Genomic DNA, 15,734 nt, shown 5'->3' with positions numbered 1-15,734 from the left:
CTGGTTCCACCATGATTCTACAACAGGGAAAGTTCCCTGGTTCTACGATGGTTCCACCATAATGAGAGTTCCCTGGTTCCACCACAGGGACAGTCCCCTGGTTCTACCATGGTTCCACCACAATGAGAGTTCCCTGGTTCCACCCAGACCTACCCGCTGTGCTTCATGTTGGGAGGTTTGTCCATCCGGACAGCCAGTCTGATCCTCAGCTCCGTGTCCTGGCTGCTCTTGGGAACCAGCATCCGGTGGAGCTCCGCCTGCTTGGGTCCGTTGGTGGTGGGGTTCAGCACCACCTGCAACAATCCACCAGGGATCACTGTACTTTTGGATATATGGTTATCAACATTTTATACAAGTGACACAAAACAGACACAGAAAAGTGACATTTAGAAAGCAAAGAGCAGCAAAGGTGAAGCAGTGTTCTCCTGGTCCTCCATCACATCGGTCCTCCTCTTCCTGTGCAGAACAGTGACCTGCTCCAGAACTCAACATTCTTTAACCAACGTTGAGAGGAAATATCTGCTTTTATAGAACTGGAGCCTCGTCTCCCTGCTGCAACGCTTCATTCATCTCTTTGAATCTTTTCATTTGTCTGGACTCAAGAAGCTGAAGTGAAGACGCTGATTTGAAAGCAGAAGCACCGAGTGTGGCGGCGGCGGCGGCGGCGGCGGCGGCGGCGGCAGCGGCAGACTCACCCGGCCCAGCTCCTTGTCCTCCAGGGCCAGAACCCCGGTGCTCTCAGTGAACAGCTTCACCTTGACTGAAGGCAGCGGCTGGGTGGTGGTGAAGTCGCCCTGAGTGCCCCACCTGAAACACACACACCTGTGGTCAAACCCTGGAGGGCGGAGCCTCTTCCCTACGTCTTTCCTATGTCTTCCCTTCATCTTCCCTACGTCTTTCCTATGTCTTCCCTACGTCTTCCCTACGTCTTCGCTCCATCTTCCCTTCATCTTCCCTACGTCTTTCCTATGTCATCATTTCATCTTCCCTACGTCTTCCGTACGTCATCCCTTCGTCCTCCGCCCAACATCACAGCAGTCCATCAAGAAGAAGGACGCCATACGTCTGGACAAAATAGTGAGGGAGGCCGACTCTGTGGTGGACACAGAACTGGACAGTCGGACATCTGTGTCTGAACGACGGGCACTGGACAGGCTCCTGTCAATCATAGACAACCCACTGCATCCACTGTCCAGCACCACCTCCAGGCTCGGGAGCAGCTTCAGTGACCGGTCGCTGTCCTTGTCCTGCTCCACTGACCGACTGAGGAAACCTTTCCTCCCTCATGAGACGGTTTAACTCCTCCAAGGGACTTACAAGTTAAAAAACTGTGGACAACGGTACTAGAGGGGACCGTGGTACCCATGGGTACTAGAGGGGACCCTGATACCCAAGGGTACTAGAGGGGACCCTGATACCCAAGGGTACTAGACCCTATTGTATGTAAAGCTTTAGTTTTCTTTATTCCAGTTCTGTTGATGCTGCTGAAACTGTGAATTTCCCCACAGGGATGAATAAAGTATCTATCTATCTATCTATCTATCTATCTATCTATCTATCTATCTATCTATCTATCTATCTATCTATCTATCTATCTATCTATCACTCCAAACCCTCCTACTAAATGCTGCAGGGCTCCTTCGTCTCTCCGCCACATCGCTGCTCCATCCTGCTCTCCCTCCATCCTGCTCTGAATCCTACTCTCCCTCCTTCTCTCCATCCTGCTCTCCCTCCATCCTTGCTGCTGCTTCTTCTGCCGTGGCGGCCGCCACTTGGCCCCGCCCACCTCCCGCCCGCCTGCGACAGACGCTCGCCTCCTCTAGGTGGCGACTCTCTCCGCTCGCACCAGGGATCCGCCACCGTGGCTCCTCCCACATCCCGTTGCCTGCGTCAGGCTCTTATGCCTGTTTTGATGGTCGTCCGAGGCGACGGGCAAATCGTTCCTCTCTCCGCTCCTGCTCCCGATGGAATCCTCGCCGTCCTGGCCTCCGCTTTCTGGTGCTCAGAGCCGCCGGAGCTCCTCCACTGCTCTGGTTAAGTCTGGACTCTCCAGCCTTCCTCTTAGTTTTCTACGTCTACGTCCGTTTTGTGCCGGTTTCATTCCACGCTCAAAATCCCTCAGAGACGATTGGAGCTCTGAACCCCAGCCAGGCGTCCTTCTTTCTCCCCATGGCTGCTCCTGCTTCCTGAAGCTCCTCCTCTGCAACATGGCCGCTCAGAATGATTCAGGCCACTCATCCAGAGGCGACCAGGTCTCAGCAGCGAGGCACACGGTCGTCCTCAGTCCACACGTCCTGGACTCGCCTCCTCGTAGTTCACGTCAAATAACTGGTGGCGGCTCATTGTCATCTCAACTAATCACGTGCTCTCATCCAGATACACCGCCGCCACCGCCGCCACCGCTGCTCTCGATGGGCCTCAATGTCGCTCTACCTCTAAAAATAAATCTTTATTCACACAGCCCTGCATATCCACCTGGTTCAGAGCTGCAATGAGCAGCCAGACCTGTAGGGGGCAGTGTAAGGAGAAGCATGATGCCATGAGAAAAAACACATGACGAATTGTGACGTAGATCTTCAGCTCCACTCGTTCCACACTGAGACACGGAGTTTATCCAGAACTCCACTGGGGCTGCAGTTTTCAGGAATCATCGTTTGGGGCGACTCCGAGCTGCGTTTATGTGTAAATGCAAGAAATATCACAGTTTTTTTTTAAAATACCCGAGTACCAGGGTGGAATAAGGCCTCAGGCAGTTTGACAGAACACATATATATTTTAGTACGGAGTCTTTTTGAAAATAAGGCAGGTGTGCAAATATAATTGAAGTAAAATGAAAGTTGTACTGTTTTCATAAAGCTTCAGCGAGTCCAAAGAGGAACTCCAGAGTCACAAGAGGCTCTGGAGCTGCAGGTTTCTGACCTCTGGTTCATCTGAGCCTGGAGAAGCTGCTGCCGCCTTTCAAACAGTTTCCAGGTATTTGATTTGGTGCAAAATCACCAGAAATCATAAAGATTATAGAGTCCTGGGAGTAAGTAGTCAGAGTGTGTACAGTGTGTATTGAGAGTGTGTACAGTGTGTATTGAGAGTGTACAGTGTGTGTATTGAGAGTGTGTACAGTGTGTATTGAGAGTGTGTACAGTGTGTATTGAGAGTGCGTATTCAGTGTGTATTCAAAGTGTGTATTGAGTGTGTACAGTGTGTGTTGAGTGTGTATTGAGAGTGTGTACAGTGTGTACAGAGTGTGTTGAGAGTGTGTACAGTGTGTGTTGAGAGTGTGTATTGAGTGTGTTGAGAGTGTGTATTGAGAGTGTTGAGAGTGTGTATTGAGAGTGTGTACAGTGTGTGTTGAGTGTGTACAGTGTGTATTGAGAGTGTGTACAGTGTGTATTGAGAGTGTGTACAGCGTGTATAGCGTGTGTTAAGTGTGTACAGTGTGTACAGTGTGTTGAGTGTGTATTGAGAGTGCGCAGTGTGTACTGAGAGTGTATAGTGTGTATTGAGAGTGTATAGTGTGTATTGAGTGTGTGTTGAGTGTGTATTGAGTGTGCAGTGTGTGTTGAGAGTGTGTATTTAGAGTGTACAGTGTGTGTTGAGAGTGTGTACAGTGTGTGTTGAGTGTGTACAGTGTGTACAGTGTGTACAGTGTGTGTTGAGTGTGTGTACAGTGTGTACAGTGTGTGTTGTCCTCACTGTGGCCTGGAGGCCTCGGCCTGGTCCGTCTGCAGCTTCTCCCCTCCCTCCACCTCCATGGTACAGTAGACAATGCGGTTGGGTGCCACAGACTTCAGGCCCAGGACCTCCATGATGACGATCTGAGGACAGAGGACAGTCCTCCTCAGACTCCTCCGTCTGCATCCCTTTATCCTCACACTCCTCCATCTACACGCCTTCATTCACACACTGGTGGTGAATCGGTGTTAACGCCGCAGGCAGGCGTACGTTAGCGTCGTTACCATAGTTATACTGGACTGGAAGACGGCGTCTATCGGTCGAACGCAGTAGAAGTGGTGTTCACCAGCGAGCGCCAGATTCCCTGTCTCTCAATGGACAGCCAGCGTAACGACACTAATCACAGCGTAACGACACTAGTGACAGCGTAACGACACTAGTGACAGCGTAACGACACTAATCACAGCGTAATGACACTAATTACAGTGTAACGACACTAATCACAGCGTAACGACACTAGTGACAGCGTAACGACACTAATCACAGCGTAATGACACTAATCACAGCGTAACGACACTAGTGACAGCGTAACGACACTAATCACAGCGTAATGACACTAATCACAGCGTAACGACACCAGTGACAGCGTAATGACACTAATCACAGCGTAACGACACTAATCACAGCGTAATGACACTAATCACAGCGTAACTACACTAGTGACAGCGTAACGACACTAGCGACAGCGTAACGACACTAATCAGTGCGTAACGACACTAGTGACAGCGTAACGACACTAATCACAGCGTAACGACACTAGTGACAGCGTAACGACACTAGTGACAGCGTAATGACACTAATCACAGCGTAACGACACTAGTGACAGCGTAACGACACTAGTGACAGCGTAACGACACTAGTGACAGCGTAACGACACTAGTGACAGCGTAACGACACTAGTGACAGCGTAATGACACTAATCACAGCGTAACGACACTAGTGACAGCGTAATGACACTAGTCACAGCGTAACGACACTAGTGACAGCGTAACGACACTAGTGACAGCGTAATGACACTAATCACAGCGTAACGACACTAGTGACAGCGTAATGACACTAGTCACAGCGTAACGACACTAGTGACAGCGTAACAACACTAGTGACAGCTTAATGACACTTGCGACAGCGTAACGACACTAATCACAGCGTAACGACACTAGTGACAGCGTAACGACACTAATGACAGCGTAACGACACTAGTGACAGCGTAACGACACTAGTCACAGCGTAACGACACTAGTGACAGCGTAACGACACTAGTGACAGCGTAACTACACTAGTGACAGCGTAACGACACTAGCCACAGCGTAACGACACGAGCCACAGCGTAACGACACTAGTGACAGCGTAACGACACGAGCCACAGCGTAACGACACTAGTGACAGCGTAACTACACTAGTGACAGCGTAACGACACTAGCCACAGCGTAACGACACGAGCCACAGCGTAACGACACTAGTGACAGCGTAACGACACTAGTGACAGCGTAACGACACTAGCCACAGCGTAACGACACGAGCCACAGCGTAACGACACTAGCCACAGCGTAACGACAATAGTGACAGCGTAACGACACTAATCACAGCGTAATGACACTAATCACAGCGTAACGACACTAATCACAGCGTAACGACACTAGTGACAGCGTAAGACACTAATCACAGCGTAACGACACTAGCCACAGCGTAACGACACGAGCCACAGCGTAACGACACTAGTGACAGCGTAACGACAATAGTGACAGCGTAACGACACTAATCACAGCGTAACGACACTAATCACAGCGTAACGACACTAGTGACAGCGTAAGACACTAATCACAGCGTAATGACACTAATCAGTGCGTAACGACACTAATCACAGCGTAACGACACTAATCACAGCGTAACGACACTAGTGACAGCGTAAGACACTAGTGACAGCGTAACGACACTAATCAGTGCGTAACGACACTAATCAGTGCGTAACGACACTAATCACAGCGTAACGGGCGCAGGCGGGAACGCCGCTCGCTTTCAAACATTAGCCTTGGCTAAAGTGTTTTCCTCCTTGATTCTTGGCACGCCGCCATAACTCTGGATGTTTCAGGACAATGTGTGACGAACCTCGAGGGTGAAGGACAGAACCACGTCGGACTTGGACAGGACGTCGGCCTCGTCCATGTCCAGGAAGGAGTTGTTCATGGACGAACGTTTGAGCTTCTGCTTGAAGTCGGCGCCCCCTCTGGCCACCGGCAGGCTCTCCAGGTTGGCCATCAGCAGGTTGACGGCCGAACGCAGCTCCTCCACGTACAGGGCCTCCATGTCGGCCGACACGAACGTCGGATATCTCCGCTCCTGGAACCAGTCAACCAGAGTCCGACTCAACAATCTGCAAACTTTATGAGGAGAGACTCTTCTGCAACGCTCCCCTGAGAAATCCTGTCTGGAGCCGCCAGTTATTTAGATATTTATTTAGACTTTGTGCTGTAAAGACATGATTCATTTCATGTCTTAATCCATTTGAACGGAACACAGCACCTTAATGAACAGACAACCAGTGACGTAAATATGCTGGATTTAGCTCCCTCAGACACACCTGTGCAGTATTCATGCTGTATAACAGCACCTTGATCTGCCACACCTGTGAGGTGGGAGGGGTTACCTCAGCAAAGGAGACGTGCTCACTAACACATTTAGACAGATCTGTGAACAATGGTGAGAGAAATATGTCTTTTGTGTTTATAGAAAATGTTTGACATCTTTGAGTTCAGCTCATGAAATCTGGGAGTGTTGAGTTTATATTTGTGTTCAGTGTATATCGGTCCCTAAAACGCTAACGTTAAGGTGCCTTATGTTTGAGAACATGAACAGATGAGACTCCTACACTAAAAGTAGAATGGAGGCAGAGCTTTCAGCTTTCAGGTTCCTCTGATGTGGAACCAGATCCCAGTTTCAGTTAGGGAGGCTGAACCAGTCTCTACTTTTAAGGTTCTACTCAAGACTTTTCTATTTACTGAAGCTACAGTGAGGACTGCTTCAAGACACTTTCAAACTCTCTCTCTCTACCGCTCTCTCTACCTCTCTCTCTATCTCTCTACCTCTCGCTACTGCTCTCTCTACCTCTCTCTACTTCTCTCTCTATCTCTCTACCTGTCTCTACCTCTCACTCTACCTCTAGCTCTCTCTCTACCTCCCTCTCGACCTCTCTCTCTACCTCCCTCTCTACCTATCTTTACCTCTCTCTCTATCTCCCTCTCTACCTGTCTCTACCTCTCTCTCTCTACCTCCCTCTCTACCTATCTTTACCTCTCACTCTACCTCCCTCTCTACCTCTCTCTCTATCTCCCTCTCTACCTGTCTCCACCTCCCTCTCTACCTCTACTTCTCTCTCTACCTGTGTCTACCTCTCTCTCTCTCTCTACCTGTCTCTACCTCTACCTCCCTCTCTACCTGTCTCCACCTCTCTATCTACCTCTCTCTCTACCTCCCTCTCTACCTGTCTCCACCTCTCTATCTACCTCTACCTCTCTCTCTACCTCTACCTCTCTACCTCCCTCTCTACCTCTCTCTCTACCTCTACCTCACTCTCTACCTCTCTACCTCTCTCACTACCTCCCTCTCTACCTACCTCAACCTCCCTCTCTACCTGTCTCTACCTCTCTCTACCTCTACCTCTACCTCTCTCTCTCTACCTCCCCCTACCCAAACTAAGGTTTGTATCTCCCCACAATCTATCGCTCTGTCTATCCTCTCCTTTCCTCTCCTCTATCCCCACTGAGACTCATACACTGATGAGAACATGAACAGATGAGCCTCCTCATACACTGATGAGAACATGAAGCTCCTCACCCTGGCGATATTCTCAGCCAGTTGCAGCCGTCCGTCCAGCTCCCGGCGGATCTGAGCCGCCTGCTCGTCCACGTTGTCCAGCTGGAAAACAAACACAGCGAGTGATGAGACCTGGAACACTCACACAGGTGGAGGATGGGTGGGGCATCAGGGGCGGAGACAAGTCCTCCACCCAAAAAACTCTGCGGAGACGAAGCACATCATCAGGTTGAAGGCCTCTGGAGCAACGCCAGCAGTTAAAAGCTGGTTCTGTCCAGTGATTGCAGAGCAGAAAGAGAGCGCTGAGGCGGCTCCCGCTCTGTGAGGCGGCTGAGCTGCTCGCTCTGTGAGGCGGCTGAGCTGCTCGCTTTGCAAGGCGGCTGCTCAGTCTGTGAGGCGGCTGAGCTGCTCGCTCTGTGAGGCGGCTGAGCTGCTCGCTCTGTGAGGCGGCTGAGCTGCTCGCTCTGTGAGGCGGCTGCTTGCTGGCTTACAACTTGTTCTGGTATCGTTACTGTGACAAGGAGGTCAGTATAGTAGAGCAGCAAAGAACATACACACTCATGCACACACTGATAGTAGTGGAACCAGGGGTTCACCGTAACTTTATTCAGTTTATTGAGTGAAGTTCCTCCCTTGTGCTGAGCTCTGCCTGTTATAAGGGGTCAACTGGAACATATCATGTGTTCTTTATAGGAGGGTTAACTGGAACATATCATGTGTACGTCCGATTTGTCCCTCCTGTCTCCTTCTCTATCCACTTCTCCTTCACCCTGGAAGTGTTTAGTGTGGCGGCCATGATAAGGACTGTCTGAATTCTCAATAAGCAAAGGAAAGGAGGCTCATTGCTTCCTTTAGAACCTCCTTTAGCCTAGGAAACACTGATGCTTCCTGTAGAACCTCCTTTAGCCTAGGAACCACTGATGCTTCATTTAGAACCTCCTTTAGCCTAAGAAACACTGATGCTTCCTTTAGAACCTCCTTTAGCCTAGGAACCGCTGATGCTTCATTTAGAACCTCCTTTAGCCTAGGAACCACTGATGCTTCCTTTAGAACCTCCTTTAGCCTAAGAAACACTGATGCTTCCTTTAGAACCTCCTTTAGCCTAGGAACCACTGATGCTTCCTTTAGAACCTCCTTTAGCCTAGGAACCGCTGATGCTTCATTTAGAACCTCCTTTAGCCTAGGAACCACTGATGCTTCCTTTAGAACCTCCTTTAGCCTAAGAAACACTGATGCTTCCTTTGGAACCTCCTTTAGCCTTGGAACCTCTGATGCTTCCTTTAGAACCTCCTTTAGCCTTGGAACCTCTGATGCTTCCTTTACCAAAGGAGACCAGCTCATGTTCCCCCACAATTCCTTGCGGCGACAACATTTAGAGGGACCCGCTCATCGGAGCGTTCAGGGAAACTCACTGTGTTGTAACTGTTCATTTCATTATTCCGCCAGGCCTCTAGGGGGCACAATTATTTCAATTACGCTCTGTCACTAAGCAGTTGAGCCGACGTACTCTCACCCAATGGCTGCACATTCTCCCAGCTTCAGTAGCTTCAATGCTAATCATCTTTCTACGTCCTCCGAGTTGTTTCTAGCCCTTTGAGTGGCAAAATACACTCACCAGCCACTTTATTGGGTACACCTTGCTAGTACCAGGTTGGACCCCTTTTGCCTTCAGAACTGCCTTAATCCTTGGTGGCCTAGATTCAACAAGGTACTGGAGACGTTCCTCAGAGACGTTGGTCCATATTGACATGATAGCGTCACACAGTTGCTGCAGATTTGTCGGCTGCACATCCAGGATGTGAATCTCCCGTTCCACTACATCCCAAAGGTTCTACTGGATGGAGATCTGGTGACTGTGGAGGTCATTTGAGTCCAGTGAACTCATTGTCATGTTCAAGGAACCAGTCTGAGATGATTGGTGCTTTATGACATGGTGCGTTATCCTGCTGGAAGGAGCCGTCAGAAGAGACTGTGGTCATAAAGGGATGGACATGGTCAGCAACAATACTCAGGGAGGCTGTGGCGTTAATACGATGCTCAATTGGTACTAAGGGGCCCAAAGTGTGCCAAGAAAGTATCCCCCACACCATGACACCACCACCACCACCCTGAACCGTTGATACAAGGCAGGATGGATCCCTGTTTTTATGTTGTTGACGCCAAATTCTGACCCGACCATCCGAATGTCGCAGCAGAAATGGAGACTCATCAGACCAGGCAACGTTTTTCCAGTCTTCTATAGTCCAGTTTTGGTGAGGCTGTGGGGGTTGGAGCCTCAGTTTCCTGTTCTTAGCTGACAGGAGTGGCACCCGGTGTGGTCTTCTGCTGCTGGAGCCCCTCCCCCTCAAGGTTCCAGGTGTTGTGCGTTCAGAGACGTTCTCCTGCAGACCTCGGGTGTAACCAGTGGTTACTTGAGTTACTGTGGCCGTTCTATCAGCTCCAACCAGTCTGGACATTCTCCTCTGACCTCTGGCATCAACAAGACATTTGGCCCACAGAACTGCCGCTCACTGGATATTTTCTCTTCTTCGGACCATTCTCTGTAAACCCTAGAGATGGTTGTGGGTGAAAATCCCAGTAGATCAGCAGAAATACCAACAACCAAGCCACGTTCAAAGTCACTTAAATCCCCTTTCTTCTCCATCCTGATGCTGGTTTGAGCTGCAGCAGGTCGTCTGGACCATGTCTACATGCCTGAAGGCATTGAGCTGCTGCCATGTGATTGGCTGATTAGACATTTGCGTTAGTGAGCAGTTGGACAGGTGGACCTAATAAAGTGGCCAGTGAGTGTAAGTGAGTAAACAATATTGTTAGAGTATATATTTCTAGATGTTATATGTTTACAGTGTTGTGACTGTCATTCTCCTGGTATGTTGTAATGTAATAACGGCTCTGAGGCTTCCGGCTTACCTGTTATGTAGTATGTAGTTTATTTTCAGCTTATATTCAGCTTACTAATCAATAGTACTTCTGATATGTCAGAAGCAATTTGTGTTGTTATTGACAAAGGTATGTATGTGCATTTCAGTTTCACACTTCTTTGTATTAAATCCGTCCAATTACAACACTGGCCTGTTCCTTGGAGGATGCAGTACAGAGAAGAGTTTAGCTGGCTGTTAATCCCAGTATAGGACAGGACAGGCGTCACACTGGGTGTAACAGTACACTCAGGATGACTGAAAAAGGAGCAGATCATGTAAGTTACCAAAGCAATAATCTGCCTAGAACCACTTGAAATCATCTAGAACCCAGATGAACTTTTTGTAGTTCATTTTCAGAAACTTGTAGTTCTTTCCCCACCATGGCAGACGTCGCTAACTAGAGCCGCTGTCACATAATTATGATGTCACTAAGTGAAAGGGCTGTCCGACTGCCTCACCACCGTGATCACCTTTACTAACTCCTTTAGGAAGCCTCCTAACACCTTTCCTTATCTCCTTTAGGAAGCCTCCTAACACCTTTCCTAACTCCTTTAGGAAGCCTCCTAACACCTTTCCTTATCTCCTTTAGGAAGCCTCCTAACACCTTTCCTAACTCCTTTAGGAAGCCTCCTAACACCTTTCCTTATCTCCTTTAGTAAGTTTCCTAACACCTTTCACTAACTCCTTTAGGAAGCCTCCTAACACCTTTCCTTAACCCTGTGATGTCATCCAGGGGTTAAGATAAAGTCCATAGATAAGGAGATAGGAGGGACAATTCCGACTTACCCCATGTGTTCTTTATAGGAGGGTTAACTGGAACATACCATGCGTTCTGCTCTTCATAGGGGAGGTTAACTGGAACGTACCATGTGTTAATTGATCAGGGGATTCTCATTCTTTATTGAATATAAAGTGAATCTCTGCTGCACATGAAGGGGAAAATGTGTCAGAAGATTTGATGGTTTGAATATGATTTTTCTTCACAATGTATTTCGTTTGTGTTTTTGAGGGAAGATATTCCTTCTCAGCGGTCTGACTGTTTAACGCTCCACCGTCCTGCAGCACATCGAGCACGATTCAAAGAGCTTGTGGAGCGTTTGGTTTGTATCAGCCATCTCTCAGACTTGTGTACGTCCTGAAGTTTTAACTGCTTGAATATACCTGCTGTTTTTATATGTTCAATACTACTGTTGGGCCCGGAAGCTGCATCCCTGCACCTCACCACCAGGGGGATCCACCAACTCCATCCACAGCCGGAGGAAACGCCCAGGAAGCTCTGAAGCCGACCCCGCTCTGATTGGCCAAGGCCATCGTGAAACCACCAGGGAACCGGAACATGATGGTATAAAAGTCCGACCCGCGAAAACAAACCATCTCCAAGACGGACTCGCGTCGATCCAGACACAGGACTTCGTACGGGAACACAAAGAGCAGCGTGTTAACTCACGAGGACCGGGTCGGAACTTTTTAACTGGCTGGGCGAGCTGGAAAAGCTGTGGGATTACTTTCTTTTCACCTTCCCGTGGGCTCACCACCTGCAGGAAGGTTCTTAATCGGTGCATTGTGATCTGGGTGACAGTGCTCAGACTGAAACCCCCGCGACCCGGAAACGGATAAGCGGAAGAAAATGAATGAATGAATGAATTAAGAATTTTTCATTATGCTTTTTTTTGATAATTTAACTTTTAAGTCATTACTTAATTACTTTAGTTGTTAATGAGTAAATGACCGTTTACTTCCATTAATAATTAAAATTTTTCATAAATTCCAGTGACTTATTACTTGCAGTAATTTAACGCTAATAACCAACCATAAATCCCAACAATACCTTAACTATGTCTGCTGTAGTTACTCACCCTGCTGCTGGCCGCAGGTCTGCGCAGGTCTCCGCAGGTCTGCTACTGGATATAATCACTTCATAATCTAAACTCTTTTCTTACCGCTTGTCATGTAATGCTCTCGCCCAGTCTCGAGGATGAATAAAGTTTTTCTGACTCCAATTCTGTCGTTTGATATTGTTTATTTTTTTTACCGACAAGGTGGTGAAGGATGTTTTTACATGTTTGGACTGCAGCTGCAGTCTTCCTCAGAGCGTCGCCTGATGTTTGACCACGTGTCGGTAAAAAGAAAAGAAACCGTATCATAAGGTTAAAAGCATATAATGAACTTAATTCAGCTTAGATTCAGGGGCGAGCTCCAGACCCCCGAGACCCTGGTCCTGACAGAAATATGTGTGAAGTAGAGTTTACGGTGCTGCACATGTGGTAAAGATAGAAGTAGTGAGAGATTATTTTGTTCCCCACAGAGAAAACCTTTTGACCTACTTCATGGCACATCAAGTTAAAAACTACATTCTGCACGCCATGTCTTCCCCTTTAAATCTTTCTTTAGCTCTGCCGTCAACACAGTGAAGACTGCCGATGGAGTGGCTGTTAAATTCCGTACGTTGGGAAGAAAATATAGCATTAACCATCAGAATGACAGAAAACAGGAGTCAGCGAGAGTCAACGCGGAGAAGGAAGTTTAAATAAAATCCAGCATGGTTTGCTCACTCCGCAGAAATCCGGTTTCACAAATCAGGAAGTGATAACGGAGGCTCTGAGATGACGAGCGGGAGACAAAAGTTAAAGTGACAGGTGGAACCTTCTGAGCTGATAACAGGAAGAAAAGATAAGCTGCTCCCCAGAGAGCACGTCTCCTTCACTCCGATCAGTCCGCCACTGAAAGTAGGTCCTAACTTCCATGAAGAGCACGGCTGGACGGGTTGTGTTGGTGTTCCGCCAATCGTCTGATCCTCGGTGGGGGGGGTCGGGGCATCGAGGGGCAACTGAGAATCAATAAACCAGGTTTTGTTCTGAGTGCGATTCCCACCGGCAGCACATCAGAGGCAGAGCAGTTGTTGACTGGATTCACCTTCATGCAGGGACTTCCTGTTCGGCTCCATCTCAGCCGGGCAGCGTTTCCTGGCTTCTGTTAGAAAACGGACTTCCTGTATATTATCCGTGGAACAGCACGCTAAGCGAGAGCAAGTGGAAAAGCCGCCCTGATCTTCAGGGGGAACAAGAGTACTGTCTAGAATACCGTGGAGTTCCTAATAGAAGAGCACCAGCACTCACGATGCACGTCTATAGGGAACCGGACAGGATTTGCATTTGCTGAAGAGCGGCCATGAAGAGCGGCCATGAAGAGCGGCCATGAAGAGCGGCCATGAAGAGCGCCAATAAGCACAACACCAAGAGTTTTGGGGAAAAGAATCTGGTCAGATTCCAAAGGGAAGTCTGAGCAGCAAACCTGACGGACAGGTTTGGTTCTTGACGTCGTATCGTAGCTCCGAGTCAACAGACGAGCCGAACGGCGCCAGACGGCGTTTGGATCCTCAGATGGTCTTTGATCAGAAGCTGAGCTGCTGGAGGAGACGCCGACCTCGTCTGCTGCGTCGCCCGGAGGAAACTGGCGCCGCTCCGTCGTCCTGCAACACTGCCGCCACTCTTCTAATGTTTCCCGTCTGATAAATTCCATCTCAAGTTTGGTATTTTCAACAGTCCAACAGTGGATTTGAGCTTTGAACAAGGAACTTTATGGAATTGATGGGATATTAAAAGCTTCATGACGAGCGTCAGCTGCTCCTCAGTTCAACTAGGTAAGGACATACTTCTGGAAATTGTTTTGCCAAATGCATTATGGGTAATTTAGCTTCCCAAGTCCACACAGGTGCAGTATTGACGCATCCTGGATAAAGTGGGCGGAGCCAGAACACATTCGGGTATTTCCTGCGTACTCGGGGAGATGTGTACTTTGAACTGGATCAGTACTTGGTCTCCCACTGATGGCGTTTCACAATTTCTCCAGAACTCAAGTACAGACACGTACTCGTGTTGAGACACGGCCTTGGTGAATGTTTCTGGTACCGACCAGCGACCGGACGCCATTTAAAGGTTTAGTTTGTACCAGAGAAGCAGGATGTTAAAGAAAGCAGAGCTTCAGCCTCACTCCTCTGGCTTCTACTGGCGGACGGATAGATCCAAATGTTGATGATCAATACTGACGTTGGTCTGGATCCGGACCGATCCAGATCAATAAGAGGGACCGTTTGACTCTCTCTGCTGGATGCCGCTCCGTCCTGAACTCTTTATTTTTTCTGTTTAACAACAAACGTTTCCTAAATTCTCTTCTAGGTTTAACTAATTAATAAACCACAGGAACAATCATAGAAACACTTTAAGGTCATGAAGTTTTAGCTCTTTGATGAAGCACTAACCTCCAATATTAAAAAGTATCAGCATCAGCGATGCCGGCCCAGTATTTACTTGGTAGCAGTAATGCACACAACTACTGGCTTCCTGTCTCCTTCAGAATAGTTGTGAAGATTTTATTGCTGGTTTTCAAGGTGTTCAGCGGGTGGGCACCTTCTTATTTATCCAAGCTTTTACACCTTCATACTGCAGTTTTATGGCTGAAGTCTGCAAATCAGATGGACCTTAAAGTTCCCAGATCCAGACTCTTCTGAAGCTGGACCCCGTCTGTGGAACCACTTCGTGTCCCAGTAAGAACCACGGCACACGTACTCACTGGCTTTTAACACTGGCTGAGCACGGACACTGGAGCTCTGTGGCTTTGTTTTCACCCTGATTGTTGTATTTATCTATTTAACTGTGAAGCACTTTGACCAACCTTGGTTGATGTTTTAAAATGTGCCGTACAAAGTTGGACTGGATTGTGAAAAAAGAGGTGATCAGTCCTGGATTCAGACGCAGCAGTAAAATCCACCACAGCTCCAGAAGAACAACGTTCCAGTTCAGTGATGTGAAACAGCGGCTGTGCTAAAATTAACCACAAATACTCAGATGTCAGCACGTTTTGTCACCATGACTTCCATTATGCGCAGCGTTTCCCGTCCTGCCTGCCAGAGCGTTTCTATGGCAACCAGCCGTCACACGAAGCTGAGTGTCGGCACGCCAAACCGCGAGACTCGGACGCACACACCCAGAATCAGTCCATGATGGGACCAGGCTCAGATCCAGAACGGCCAAACTGTCGAACCACGACAGTGAAGGTCAGTAAAGTGTAAAACACTTTCATCCTGTTCAGAAAACACAGAATCTCAGGAAAAAAACTGGATTTGTACTTTTTTCCTCTTGAAAAACATTTTGATTCTCACAGTTTTTTTTAAGGGAAAAATGCAGTAAAATAGCAGGAAGGAGGTAGTGAGCTCTCAGAAACACTCCTGGATCATTCACGCATCTGCTTTCCTACTTTTTCTTTTCGTTTTTCTTT

At 48.3% G+C, this 15,734-nt stretch overlaps 1 protein-coding gene across 1 annotated transcript in view; it reads right to left on the bottom strand.

Annotated features, from left to right (window-relative positions):
- The window catches only part of cadps2 (Ca++-dependent secretion activator 2), a gene marked incomplete at its 5' end in the record, with an annotated part of 181,792 nt that overhangs the window by 107,504 nt on the left and 58,554 nt on the right, over positions 1 to 15,734 (bottom strand). The window contains 5 exons of the mRNA XM_080474542.1: positions 154 to 293; positions 696 to 807; positions 3,691 to 3,812; positions 5,836 to 6,066; positions 7,561 to 7,641. Of these exons, the coding sequence (XP_080330668.1) occupies positions 154 to 293; positions 696 to 807; positions 3,691 to 3,812; positions 5,836 to 6,066; positions 7,561 to 7,641 (686 nt within the window). The remainder of the gene's footprint in view (positions 1 to 153; positions 294 to 695; positions 808 to 3,690; positions 3,813 to 5,835; positions 6,067 to 7,560; positions 7,642 to 15,734) is intronic.

This window comes from Lipophrys pholis, assembly GCF_963383615.2.
Source record: "Lipophrys pholis genome assembly, chromosome: 11".
In the NCBI taxonomy this organism is placed as follows: domain Eukaryota; kingdom Metazoa; phylum Chordata; class Actinopteri; order Blenniiformes; family Blenniidae; genus Lipophrys; species Lipophrys pholis.
Note: the sequence above shows the minus strand (reverse complement) of the source record. Positions and strands in the feature narration are given on the sequence as shown.